General features: G+C 43.4%; 1 protein-coding gene across 1 annotated transcript; it reads right to left on the bottom strand.

Annotated features, from left to right (window-relative positions):
* Window positions 1-542: 542 nt before the first annotated feature.
* On the bottom strand, window positions 543-3,134 carry LOC125547162 (uncharacterized). Its single transcript, XM_048711153.2, has 3 exons — window positions 2,417-3,134; window positions 1,596-1,727; window positions 543-1,401 (listed from the first exon to the last, which is right to left on the bottom strand). Exons 1-3 carry the CDS (start codon window positions 2,741-2,743, stop codon window positions 985-987), a joined length of 876 nt encoding a protein of 291 aa, XP_048567110.2. The 5' UTR covers window positions 2,744-3,134; the 3' UTR covers window positions 543-984.
* Between the last annotated feature and the right edge of the window lie 9,885 nt (window positions 3,135-13,019).

Raw genomic sequence — 13,019 nt, 5'->3', positions numbered from 1 at the left:
GGCAGGCTACACTCAAGATTCATCAATCCTGCTGCCCCAGTTACATCAATAGCAGCACACCGATCGATCTCACTAATTTCAGATAGATACAGAGGGGGAAGCGCTTTTCTGAAATTGCGCAATGAACCAATACAATGATAACACGCATCGGAATACAGCAGAGGCCCCATCAAATACCCACAACAGCAGGCCCAAGCACAGCACAGATCACAACAGCGATCCCACTGTCATGCTCAGGCTATGAGGAAAAAATCAACTGAAACTTTCAAGTAATATCTCAGCGGACTGCGGAATAGCAAGACTGTTTAGCCAGAACAGGCCAGGCCCATGGCCGCTGTGTAATTTTATGAGTGAGCTTGTGTTCAGTAAGAAAATTTGGTTGAATATGAAGCAAGTTTGGAGTACGTTTCTTCGATGTTGTTCCTGTTTTCTTAAGCTTACCCACATATCTGTCCAGTTGCAGTAATCTGTAATACTACTATACAAAAGGAACATGTAAAAAGTTTGTGAAAATCAAAACTGATGACTATAATTGTGGTAATTAATTAATACTATTTTGAGCTGAACCCAATCTAATGCATAGCAAATTATTTCATGCTAACAACTGCACAATATAATGAAATTGCAGTTGCCAGTTGGACAAACCAGAAAGACCATACTAGCTAGTCACTGACAGGATTTCTAGATAGCCCTGTTCACAATTGACTTGCAAGATAAACCGAAAAACAAGCTGAATACTATAAAACATACCTTCAACTGAACACATCGACTTAGAAAGTTAAAAACTCGGTACTAACTAATTCTGTTACTCCCACCAGCATCCAGCCGCGTAAGAATTCCAGAATTTGGTACAAACAACCTCATCGTGCAGAAAACACGCCACAGCTTGCCATGAGAAATTCATGTCCAAGTAGTCTTGCAACACAAAGTCAAGCTAGTTACCAGTACTCTTGCAACACAAGAGGCTCATCATTGTGCTACTAATTAACTTACAGAGATCCTTTCTGCTTTGTCGTAGTACTCGAGGTCAAAAGGGTCAGCACATCCAAAATCAGAAGCTAGCGGGTGGCTGTAAGCAGGACCTCCCCCGGCAGTGAGCGTGGTCTTGAAGAGCTGTAGTTTGCAAGTCTTGCTCTTCCATTTCGCACTGGCCAGAGGCTTCAGCTTGGCATTCACATTATCCCCCGAGGAGAAACACTCAATGGCCACCACAACCACCATCTGCTCCAGCACGCGACCTCTCTCCACGATAAACTTGAGGAAAGCAACCTCGCTTTTTGACCCTCGGAACTCGTAGAAGAACACCTTCTTCATGCCCTCCACGACACATTTGATGGGGCCGCCCTCCTGCCAGAACTTGAGATTGACCTTGCCGGTGGACTTTTCAGACACGCGGACGGACTGCAGATGAAATCAATCAGCGCGTACATAACACATATAGTCGAGGTATCTTATCTATGAGGACAAATCATGCAGCAGCAGGAGGCAGTTATAACTTATATCATTCATTTGATTCACAGTTCTGACCATACTAGATATAACATGGCCACTATTATTGCAAATCCAGCAAGTGTACTTAAGCTAACCAATTTTACCTGGACATGGAGCGTCTCCAGGTTAGGGAAGCCTCTGAGAAAACCAGATACTTTCTTGACAGCATCACGGACACCAAAGTGCAACTCTATGGCCAAAATTTGGACACTAGGGACGATGTTCTTGCTCCCAGCCTGCAATGCACCCAAGGATTGAGAATTTGAGATCATACATTGGCAATATTAATCAACGTTTTTGATCGCGGGCTATTTGATTTAGCGGCAGCGTTTTCCAGCAGCTACAGCCGCTATAGCGGGCTATAGCGGCAGCTAAGCCATTTAGCGGCAGGTAGTACATGTGCATATTTAGTAGAATTATAGTGCATATTCAGCAGTAAAACAGAGTATTTTCATCAGGATTTTCAGCAGGAAAACAGAGTACATAACTATATATTCAGTTATTTACTAGTTCACAAACATGGGAAATTAAATCAAACATGCATCAATTCATCGGTCCACAACACATTGGAATCAAACAAGCATCAGAATTCAGTAGTCACAACAAAGTATCACCAATTCACCAGTCACTTGAATTCAAATTCTTAGGTTCATAACAAACAATAAAGGTCAAGGTCTGCACCTGGCCAGCAATCCATGATACTACGTCCACTACATGCATCATGAAATGTTCACCATTCAATAGTTTTTCAAAAGAACATGTAGCAGAATGGACAGCATAAAGAAGTTCATGGACAAATTGACAGTCTCACAAGTCAGAACCAGAGCTCATGTCATTGTTGTCGTTGTCGTCGTCACTTTCTGAAGCAGAGGATTAATTGACACAGCACAGCTACAAAGCAAATTAAATTAGTAGGATGTACTACCACGATGACGGTGTTGGTAATCCCCAACTCTTGCTCTCCTGGCAGAAGGTATCCCAGCATACGCAGGTTAGGTGCACGTCCAATCTTGATCCTGGAAGAGTGCTTCTTGACGCAGAGGCTGGGGGTAGTGATCTCCCACTGGAAGATCCTCTCTAGGCGAGGTGCATCCACCACGTCGATGTACTCCAAGTAGGTGAAGCCCAGCTGAACGCACCGCAGGCTCTGGCTGACGAGGCGGAGGCGCACTCCGCTCTGGCTTGCCATCAGGACGAGGATCTCCAGGACAGGGCTTCTTTCAAGCATGAATGCGAGATCACGGTCCTCCATGGCATACAAGCACAGGCCGAGCTCCCTGAGATTGGGGAAGCTGGCGCCGCGCGGCACGGCGGCGGTCTCCGGGAGCCTCCACACGCCGAGGTAGAGGCGGGTGAGGGGGGCGCAGCTGAAGAGCGTGGCGGGGAGGCGCAGGTCTATCTATCGGCCAGGGGCGGTTGACAAAGACGAGGTCTTGGACCCCCTTGGCGGCGAGGATGTCGAGCCAGCGCACAATCTCGCCCCGGTGCTCGTCCATGGTGGTGCGGGTGAGGTGGACGCAGCGGAAGGGCCCCCGGTGCTCCGCAAGGACGCGGGACACCGTGGCGGTGACGGCGCGGGGAGAGGGGGCGCCGATGACGAGCTGCCCGCGCGCGCCGCCGCCCGGGAGCAGGTGGCTGTCGACGAGAGCGAGCGCGACGCGAGGGCGGCGGTGCGCGCGGCGTCCTTGGCGGGGACGCGGGAGAGGATTTCGCCGAGGACCGCGTCGGGGAGGCGGCTGATGCGGTCGACGCCGTCGGGGGCCCAGGACGCGGCGGCGAGCGCGCGGGCGGCGGCGGGGGAGACGGACGGGGCTGGGAGGAAGTCGTACAAGGTGTAGAGCAGCGGATTTGAGCCAACATCGAGCGTCTCGGGGTCTTCGCCGGCGGCGAGAATATCGCTCCTCCTAGTGTTGAGGGTCACTTGCGGGTCCATGGCCGCCGGTGGACGGGAACAGGGGTGACGGCGAGGGTTTTGATTTGGGCAAATTTGATAATTTGCCACCCCTTTACCTTCCCCTTTCATAATTTGCCCCTCCCCAGATTGACAGGTGGGGCCCGGGCCCGCCCGTCACTGAGACAATGGATGGTAAATTGTGAAAGGGGAAAGTAAGGGGTGGCAAATTATCAAATCGTCCTTTGATTTGGGGAGGAGAGGAGTGAGGAACCGAATGATTGGGAAACGGAGGCGTCCATTTTTTCCTTTTGTTGTGGTGGTGTCCGCTTGGGCCAAATGTCTCCTGGGCCATGAAACAGCATTTTTCACTTTGAATGACTTATCTTCTAAAAATAAAGGATTCTTAAAAAAAAATCTTCTAAAAATAAAAATGGTGATCCAATCTCTAAGGCTTATTGTGCAGTTCCCCACGGTCAGTCACCGTCTCACCTATTGGTGTGCTCCCTAATAGCATCTACAACCTGACATACCATATCCGCCCCAAACATATCCGGGCAGTTTGCCCGGACAAAAAACCGCTATCCGACCGGATCGGGCAAGTCCAGCCCAAACATCTCGGCTGACCGGCAACCCCCATACCTAGTTTATATGTTGGGTGGATATAAAGGCGTGTGGCTTCCGTACACGGACTACTTCACACTGGACCCAACATACCATGAATGTTTCTTTCGGCGTCGCTTTCCAGATGAGCACATGTTTGTTCTTGCGTGTACTGACTCTCGTGGAGAAGGTTGATGACAACTTCAAGTTGATGAAGAATTGTTGCGGCCAACTTTTCTTCTATCCTCTGCAGAAATGCACAATAATTCTTAGGATGCTTGCTTATAAGAAGGTCGTAGATGTCATTGATACATAAATCATAATGGGAGAGACCACATGCTTGAACACCACGGTGCAATTTGCAAGCACCATGGTGAAGGTGTTTGGACCAGAGTTCCTGACAGAACCAACTATGGAGGACACAGAAAAATTGTTGGCAACTGAAGCATCAAGAGGATTCCCAGGTATGCTCGGTCAGTTGATTGCATGCACTAGAGATGAAAGAACTGCCCCAAAGGTTTGTGTGGGCAGTAATAAGGTCACACAAAAAGACCACCATCATACTTAAAGTTGTGGCACTGAAGGACTTATGAATTTGACATGCTTTCATTCGCATGTCGGGTTCTAACAATAACATCAATGTACTTCAATGATCTTCTTTGTGTTTGCCTTCGTTTGCGATGAACTTTTCCCTAGACTTTTTTTTTCTGTGATCGGTTCTTTGAAACTGCTATGTATTTACCTATGTGTAATCTGGCCGGCGGCGAGTCTACTAGTGATGTTAGCTTTTCTACGTCGGTGTGGCCTGTGTACGTGGGTTACATGCCAGCTTGGGGCACGAACCTAGGCCGTCAACTTCGCTCCGTCGTCGCCCGAAGCATATCGCAGAAAAATACATGGCGGCGTGGACGGGCCAAGAGATGATGGGAGGAAAGGTTGGTCATGACGGGGAAGAAACCTGCCTGCGTGATTGATATATAGTTCCAAAAATGCCCCCAACGAATAAATATACTACCAAAAACTGGTGTAGTATAGGCTAATCTGGGCCCTAAAAGCCAAAGAAATGAACGGCCCAGGTTAATTTGATGTACCGTAAAATGTCTTCCAAGGAAAGGCATACCTCATTGCCCATTACATGGAAGAACACGCATGTTTTCAGAAGAATAATACGGGCATGGGGACGACCCGTCAGGTGTTCCACCCGGGACGAAATCACTCTCTTCAAACGCCTCCATTGCCGAGATTGTGCACTAGGCTTGGGCGCTGCCGCCGCGGCCTCCTCTCCGAATCAGCCAAGCCAGTTCCAGATTTACGCTGATCAAGACTAAGGGCAATCCGCAACCTTCAACGAGGTTTACTACTCTCTCTTTTCACTTTTATAAGACCTTGAAGACATTTCAGACAATGTACAAAACAACCCATTTTAAATTGTCTGAAACGATTTACAAAAGTGAATGGAGGGAATAGCACGATCAAGAAGGATAGGGAAGCATGAACGCATCGTACCTAGCTCTGCCAACTATGATAGCGGGGGATCCAGGATTCATGGAAGCCGGTCGAGGATGGAGTAGGTGCAGAAAGAGACTCATATGCCATTTTGATGAATGATAACAGCCATTAAAATTCTATTTAGGTTCGAACAAGAACTAAAGCTTTCTTTTAAGTATGGAGTTTTATAGAATTTCTTTATATAAATTATTTAACTCCATTTAAAATGTGTATATTAGCCTGTGTATATTAGCCTTGGTTTTATTCCATCATCACCATATGTCATGTTTGTACCAAGGCTAATATACACATTTTAAATGGAGTTAAACATGACTAAAGCTTGTCCTAGCATCATGTTGGCCCTACACTCTTGTCGTAGCTATTCTTCTAGAGATAATTATGTTAAACATGGCTAAAGGCAAAAGGTGGAAGGCCATGTCAGAGAACATTGTGGGTTGTTCCACTTAAGACATTACTAGGACCCGAGTTCTTGTTATCTTGATTGAAGACTGCCCGCGCTAAGAACGCATGAGGTCACTGGTAGAAAAAGGGTCAAATGTGAAGCACATTAGTGCCAGTTTGAATTTAAGCCGGCACTAATGTGACCATTAGTGCCGGCTCCAACGGCTAGGCGGGCGGGCATCATTAGTACCGGTTCGTGGGTAACCTTTAGTACCGGTTCATGCCACGAACCGGTACTAATGAGGCTATGTCAGGCTATGGTCAGTCTGGGGCCCCCCGAAGACCTTTAGTACCGGTTCATGCCATGAACCAGTACTAGAGTTTCTTTGTAAGCTGATTTTTAGTCCCACCTCGCCAAGAGAGAGGCAGTATGAGCGGTTTATAAGCCGTGAGTGCACAGACAATGACGAAGAGTTGCAATGCTCAGCTACATGTTGATTAGCTTCAAGCCTTGCGGAATAGCATAGATTGCACTGAGCTATGTGCAGTCTACACTATTCCGAATGGCTTGAAGCAAATTAACCAGCATTGCACCTCTTTTTTATTTTTAATAACTTATTTGAACTCCGGACTTCTTTTGTGTTCAGTATGCAGCATTCAAAGCGACATCATCAATTTCCAACATGTTCTGACATCATTTTTTGTTTTTCGGTCATTTACCTAATTGTTTAGAGAGCTAAATGACCGACCGTGAAATTAAAAATCACTACAAAATGAATCCTGAAAATGTTGAAACTTGGCATGGTATCATCATATCACCCGCATAGCATGCGCGAAAGAGTAGAGAGGGTCACGGCAAAAACTGGACGCACTTCGTGTAAAAACTGGACAAACTCTTTCAGAGTATCAGGGTTTCGGACGAGAACTCATCTGTTACATGGCCACTTCAATGTTTCTTAAACTTATTTGAACTCCGGACTTCTTTTGTGTTTAGTATGCAGCATTCAAAGCGACGTCATCAATTTCCAACATGTTCTGACATCATTTGTTGTTTTTCGGTCATTTACCTAATTGTTTAGAGAGCTAAATGATCGTGAAATTGAAAATCACTACAAAATGAATCCTGAAAATGTTGAAACTTGGCATGGTATCATCATATCACCCGCATAGCATGCGTGAAAGAGTAAAGAGGGTCGCGGCAAAAACTGGACGCACTTCGTGTACAAACTGGACATGCTCTTTCGGAGTATCAGGGTTTCGGACGAGAACTCATCTGTTACACGGCCACTTTAATGTTTTTTAAACTTATTTGAACTCCGGACTTCTTTTGTGTTCAGTATGTAGCATTCAAAGCGATGTCATCAATTTCCAACATGTTCTGACATCATTTGTTGTTTCTCAGTCATTTACCTAATTGTCTAGAGAGCTAAATGACCGACCGTGAAATTGAAAATCACTACAAAATGAATCCTGAAAATGTTGAAACTTGGCATGGTATCATTATATCACCCGCATAGCATGCGCGAAAGAGTAGAGAGGGTCACGGCAAAAACTGGACGCACTTCGTATACAAACTGGACAAACTCTTTCAGAGTATCAGGGTTTCGGACAAGAACTCATCTGTTACATGGCCACTTCAATGTTTTTTAAACTTATTTGAACTCCGGACTTCTTTTGTGTTTAGTATGCAGCATTCAAAGCGACGTCATCAATTTCCAACATGTTCTAACATCATTTGTTGTTTTTCGGTCATTTACCTAATTGTTTAGAGAGCTAAATGATCGTGAAATTGAAAATCACTACAAAATGAATCCTGAAAATGTTGAAACTTGGCATGGTATCATCATATCACCCGCATAGCATGCGCGAAAGAGTAAAGTGGGTCCCGGCAAAAACTGGACGCACTTCGTGTACAAACTGGACATGCTCTTTCGGAGTATCAGGGTTTCGGACGAGAACTCATCTGTTACACGGCCACTTTAATGTTTTTTAAACTTATTTGAACTTCGGACTTCTTTTGTGTTCAGTATGCAGCATTCAAAGCGATGTCATCAATTTCCAATATGTTCTGACATCATTTGTTGTTTTTCGGTCATTTACCTAATTGTTCAGTATGCAGCATTCAATTTCCAGAAAAAAATAAATAGAAGAAAAGAAATAATGCAGAAAAGAAAAAAAACTATACAAAAAAATTACTCAAAAATAAATAGAAGAAAATAAATAATGCAGAAAAGAAAAAACTATATAAAAAACTACTTAAAAATAAATAGAAGAAAATAAATAATGCAGAAAAGAAAAAACTATATAAAAAATTTGTTGGCGCGCTGCCCAGTGGGCCTGCCAGACCTAGGGTGTGCAAATGCTGGCCCAGAAGGGCCAGCAGGCTCACAGGGCAGCGCGCCCTAATTAATTAGGCCCAGAAGCCTGCTATATAGAGGAGTTCGAAGAGGTAGCCGCGGCTGGATTTATAAACCAGTGCGGCTGCCCTTCGCCCGGCGAGGTGGGACTAAACTTTGGGGTGGCAGCGCGAGGCCTTTAGTACCTGTTGGTGGCTCCAACCAGTACTAAAGACCACCCTTTAGTACCGGTTGGAACCACCAACCGGTACTAAAGGCCTGCTCTTCCCGCCTCTTGGCCTGGCCAAAGTTGACATTTAGTACCAGTTGGTGGCTCCAACCGGTACTAAAGGCCTCTCCTATATATACAACACTTACGAAAATTCAGTTAGATCTCCCACTTCTTTCGTCTTCAACCTCTCGCGCGCCACTCGAACCCGTCCTCACCGCCCGTTGCCCGTCGTCCGTCGTCGTCGTCGCTGTCCCCGCCGCCGCCCGTCGTCGTCGCCGTCTCGCGCCGCCGTGCCGAACGCCGCGCGCCGCCGTCCGTCGTCGTCCTGCCGCGGTCCCGTACGTCTCTCGCTCTCGCGTATACCCGCCGCGCCGTCGTCCGTCGTCGTCGCACCCGGCCCGTATGGTGGCGCCCCCGCCCGTACGTACGCCGCCGCCCCCGCCCCGTACGCCGGCGCCCCTGCTCGTACGTACGGGGCCGCACACATACACACATACACACACATGCATATATACGTACACACTACACACACACACACATACACACATACACATACACACATTTTTTTACTTATTTTTTGTTTTTTAGAAAAGTTAATTAGATGATCGAATGTTTGATTAATGTCGAATGTTAGATGAATTAGCTAGATAGAAAATTGTCGAACTAGAGATTTGAACTAGTTGAATAATTAATATAACTAGTTTATTTTTAGTAACAAAATTATCGAACTACTTTATTTAGGTATATGAGATTTGAACTAGTTCAATAATTAATATAACTAGTTTAGTTTTAGTAAAAAAATTGTCGAACTAGTTTATTTAGGTATATGAGATTTGAACTAGTTCAATAATTAATATAACTAGTTTATTTAGGTATATGAGATTTGAACTATAGTTCAATAATTAATATAACTAGTTTATTTTTAGTAAGAAAATTTAGGTATCTGAGATTTGATGATCTAATTAAAATATTATTTATTAATGAGTTTTTCTATTTATTTAATTTTTTATATATTTTGAGTTTATATAAATGTTAGATTAATGTCGAATGTTAGATGAATTAGATAGAAAAGTTAAATATATAGTAATGTCAATTGTTAGAGATGAATATAGTTAGATATATTAATGTCAAATGTTAGATGAATATATATTTGGCTAGATATTAATTAATGTTAGATAGTAATAGGTGTGTAATGTTTCACCTATATGAACATAGAAAATGTCATCTGACGACGAAAAAGATTTCATTATGTGCGAACACTGTGAAGACCAGCGCGGCCTGTGCGACAGAAATTTCCTTGTTGATGGTAGGCGCTTCAGCATCAAGCTGGATGAGACATTCGAAGTTGATACAGTAAGTCACTTTGTCAATTATTATTTGAACGCAGAACTTATGCTTCATTTGCTTCAACTTATAATTTTAAATTTTCACTATTCTACTAGCGCATCCTCTGCCATGCAAGAATTTTTGTCTTGGATAAGATAGATTTTAGTGCTATAGATAATATGGAGGTAAAGAGAGTTTACTTGAAGACGGAGCATGGGTATACTTTCAACGTCAAATTATATAATGGAGACACATACACCCATTTTGAATGCAAAACTTGGTAAGCACTATGCAAGGCTTATGCATTTGAGCCTGGTATGGTTGTCACCTTTGATATTCGTCCGGAAGATGATATTGAAGGTAATATAGACATCTGGGTCGATGTGCAAACGCCTTCAGTTCTACCATTATGTGAGTTTTTCTCAACCATGCATGCATATGTTTATGTCTTTGATACAATTTATTCAAAAATAGTTGACAACTAATTTGTATTGTCAGCTTATTTCGGTTCAAGCAAACATGTCGGACGCTTGGTAGACAGGATCTACTACTGCCTCGGGGCTCAACTAAACTGCGAGGAGATAAATCATTATGTTTCATGGCTTGAGGATCTTAATACTGTCAAGACAAATTTTTTTCCTGAACTTAGAAATGTTAGTACTCAAAACATGCGACCAATGGTGATCGTATTGAACTACGGTCACATCTATAATTGAAAGATGGTAAGATTTTAACTATTTGTCTTTAATTAGTGCATCTTTTGCATACATTATTTTTGAAGCTAAAGTTTTATTGCTTAGTATATTAATTACTATACGATGTCTTCAACAGGGACTTCCGATGACAGTCGTGCCTCAGTGGATCGAGACTAAAGGTGACATGTCAATGGTTAGCTTACGGCCAAGATATCCTACATTGCACATGAGTGCATTCAGGATTTCTGAAAGCGAAGAATGCTTAATAGTGAAAGATTGGAGCAAAATTGTTAACGATCGCAGAGAAGTACTAGGGGGCAGCAAGGAGAAGCGCAACCCAAGATTAGGAGACAAATTCATCTGCATGCTCCAGTATGATGAATCAGGAGAGCTATACATGTTCTATGCTATTCTACCTGAGAGGGAGCAGCACTAGTTCATGCTCTTAATTAGTGTCTCATGTCCGTGTCCTGAACTTCGATGTTGGTGATGATTATGTTGAACTCGATGATATCTTTGCTTCTGTTACAAAGTGAATGTTTCCTCTTTAAGCTAGCCAGTGTTGGTGATGATTAGATAGCTAGCGGTAATGACTATGATGATTAAATAGTGGTAATTAGATGACTACGATGATTTTTAGCTAGTTAGAGTTTATTTATTTATTAATATGCGATGATGATGATGATGATGACGACGACGACTACAATTCATTATAACGTAAAACAATCCTAAATTAAATTGATAACACAAATTTAATTGAAAAATACAAAATAAAATAAAAATCCACAAACATTTAGTACCGGTTGGTGTTACCAACCGGTAGTAAAGGGCTCCCGGCCCCCGGAGCTGGCTCGTGCCACGTGGTTTCCCTTTAGCACCGGTTCATGCTGAACCGGTACTAAAGGGGGGGGGGAGCTTTAGTGACCACATTTTATTGCCGGTTATGGAACCGGCACTAAAGGGCCTTACGAACCGGTGCTATTGCCCGGTTCTGCACTAGTGGGTGTATGGGACTCCCTCGTCCTAGTACTTTTACCATAGTCGTGTCCAGGAGTCACACTGTTTGGGCTTTCCATTTTGTAGCGCGAGTTGGTAAAAAAATGTGATGGGATGTGATGCTCATGTGGTCTTACCTAGGAGTGGCCTAGTAAGTGATTATCTCGCGGGATAGGCTTGCCGTGTCACACAATAGTTATCTCTGTTTTGGAGTTTCGGTCAGGTTTGGTACAACTCAGGCGGTTGACTCTCCCAGGACTTCTCTGCAGCGTAGGGAAGTATCATGTCTCTCACCCTCTGCCATCATATCTCGTGAAGTGTGATAATTGTACAAACATTAAGAGGTTTTCACTCGTACTCCCTCCTTTCCGGTTTATAGGGCTCAATTTAAAATTTTCACCAACCAAGGTAGATGGTGAGTGGTGGAATCCTTTTTGTAATTTGCAAAAGCACCTAATTAATGCTCTTGTTTTCTTCAAAAATGTATGTTTACCAATGTATTAATTGTAATGCATGCATGCATAAAGTACATGCATTGGTCAATTTTCTCTTAATACCTGCATGCAATTATTTAATGCACCTTGGAATCTGAACTTGTGATGGGGAACAACCAAATTGAGCCTTATAAAATGAAAAAACTAAGATTTTGAGATAAGCCCTATAAACCGGAAAGAAAGGAGTATGTGGGTAACTTGGTACATCCCTGTAGGGTTAAATCTATTTGAATAGACGTGTCCGCGGTTATGGATGACTCGGAGATTGTTGGTTGATCGTAGAAAAACTTAAATAGTAACTTAATAAAAGTTGCCGAGTTAAGCATGAGTGCCATGGATTACTTCCTCGCAGGTGAGTCGAGGGACGATTCAGGATGGTGTATTGTTGTGGTGTTTAGCTAGATGGACTCTGTGTGTGCTCTCTTACTCCATGTCACAAACTCTGGTAGACGTAGCTTAATATGGTAGTTGTCTTTATAGTATGCTAGCTTTTGTTGCAATCAAACCCACATATCCTTTTCTTTCATACCGATGCAATGATACATACATGTAGTTAGTTCTGATGTAAGCCTTGTGAATACAGTTGGGTACTAACCTTGCTTTATTTATTCTTTTGATCAGGATGCTGCAAATCAGATTGTGGCATTTGGAATAGGTGATCTCTAGTGGTGAAGGACGACATTAAGGTAGTGGTCTAAGAAGGGTTATGGACGCCATATGCTTTTCCTAAGCCATCTTCAGGCATTTGGTATGTTTACATGTCTTAGGTATATTTTCGTTTTCATTGTATGAGCTGCAACATGGTCATGAGACCCTTGTTTGTATTGTTAAATTTTCTCATTTTCAGGGTGGTTGTACATATGTTAGCAGTTCTATTGTATAGTTGTGTTGTGTCATCACCTTCTATGGAGGGGCTTGTAATCATTGATAAGCACTTGCTAGTTAAATGACTAGATTTGAATATCTTCGATGTCGGTCCTGACATTCATTCATGATACCTAATTACAACGATCGACTATCGGATATAACACCTTGATAAGCCTCCAACCCACTTAGGCACTCTAT

Source organism: Triticum urartu, chromosome 3A, assembly GCF_056163025.1.
Source record: "Triticum urartu cultivar PI428250 chromosome 3A, HENAU_Tu73, whole genome shotgun sequence".
Lineage (NCBI taxonomy): Eukaryota > Viridiplantae > Streptophyta > Magnoliopsida > Poales > Poaceae > Triticum > Triticum urartu.
Note: the sequence above shows the minus strand (reverse complement) of the source record. Positions and strands in the feature narration are given on the sequence as shown.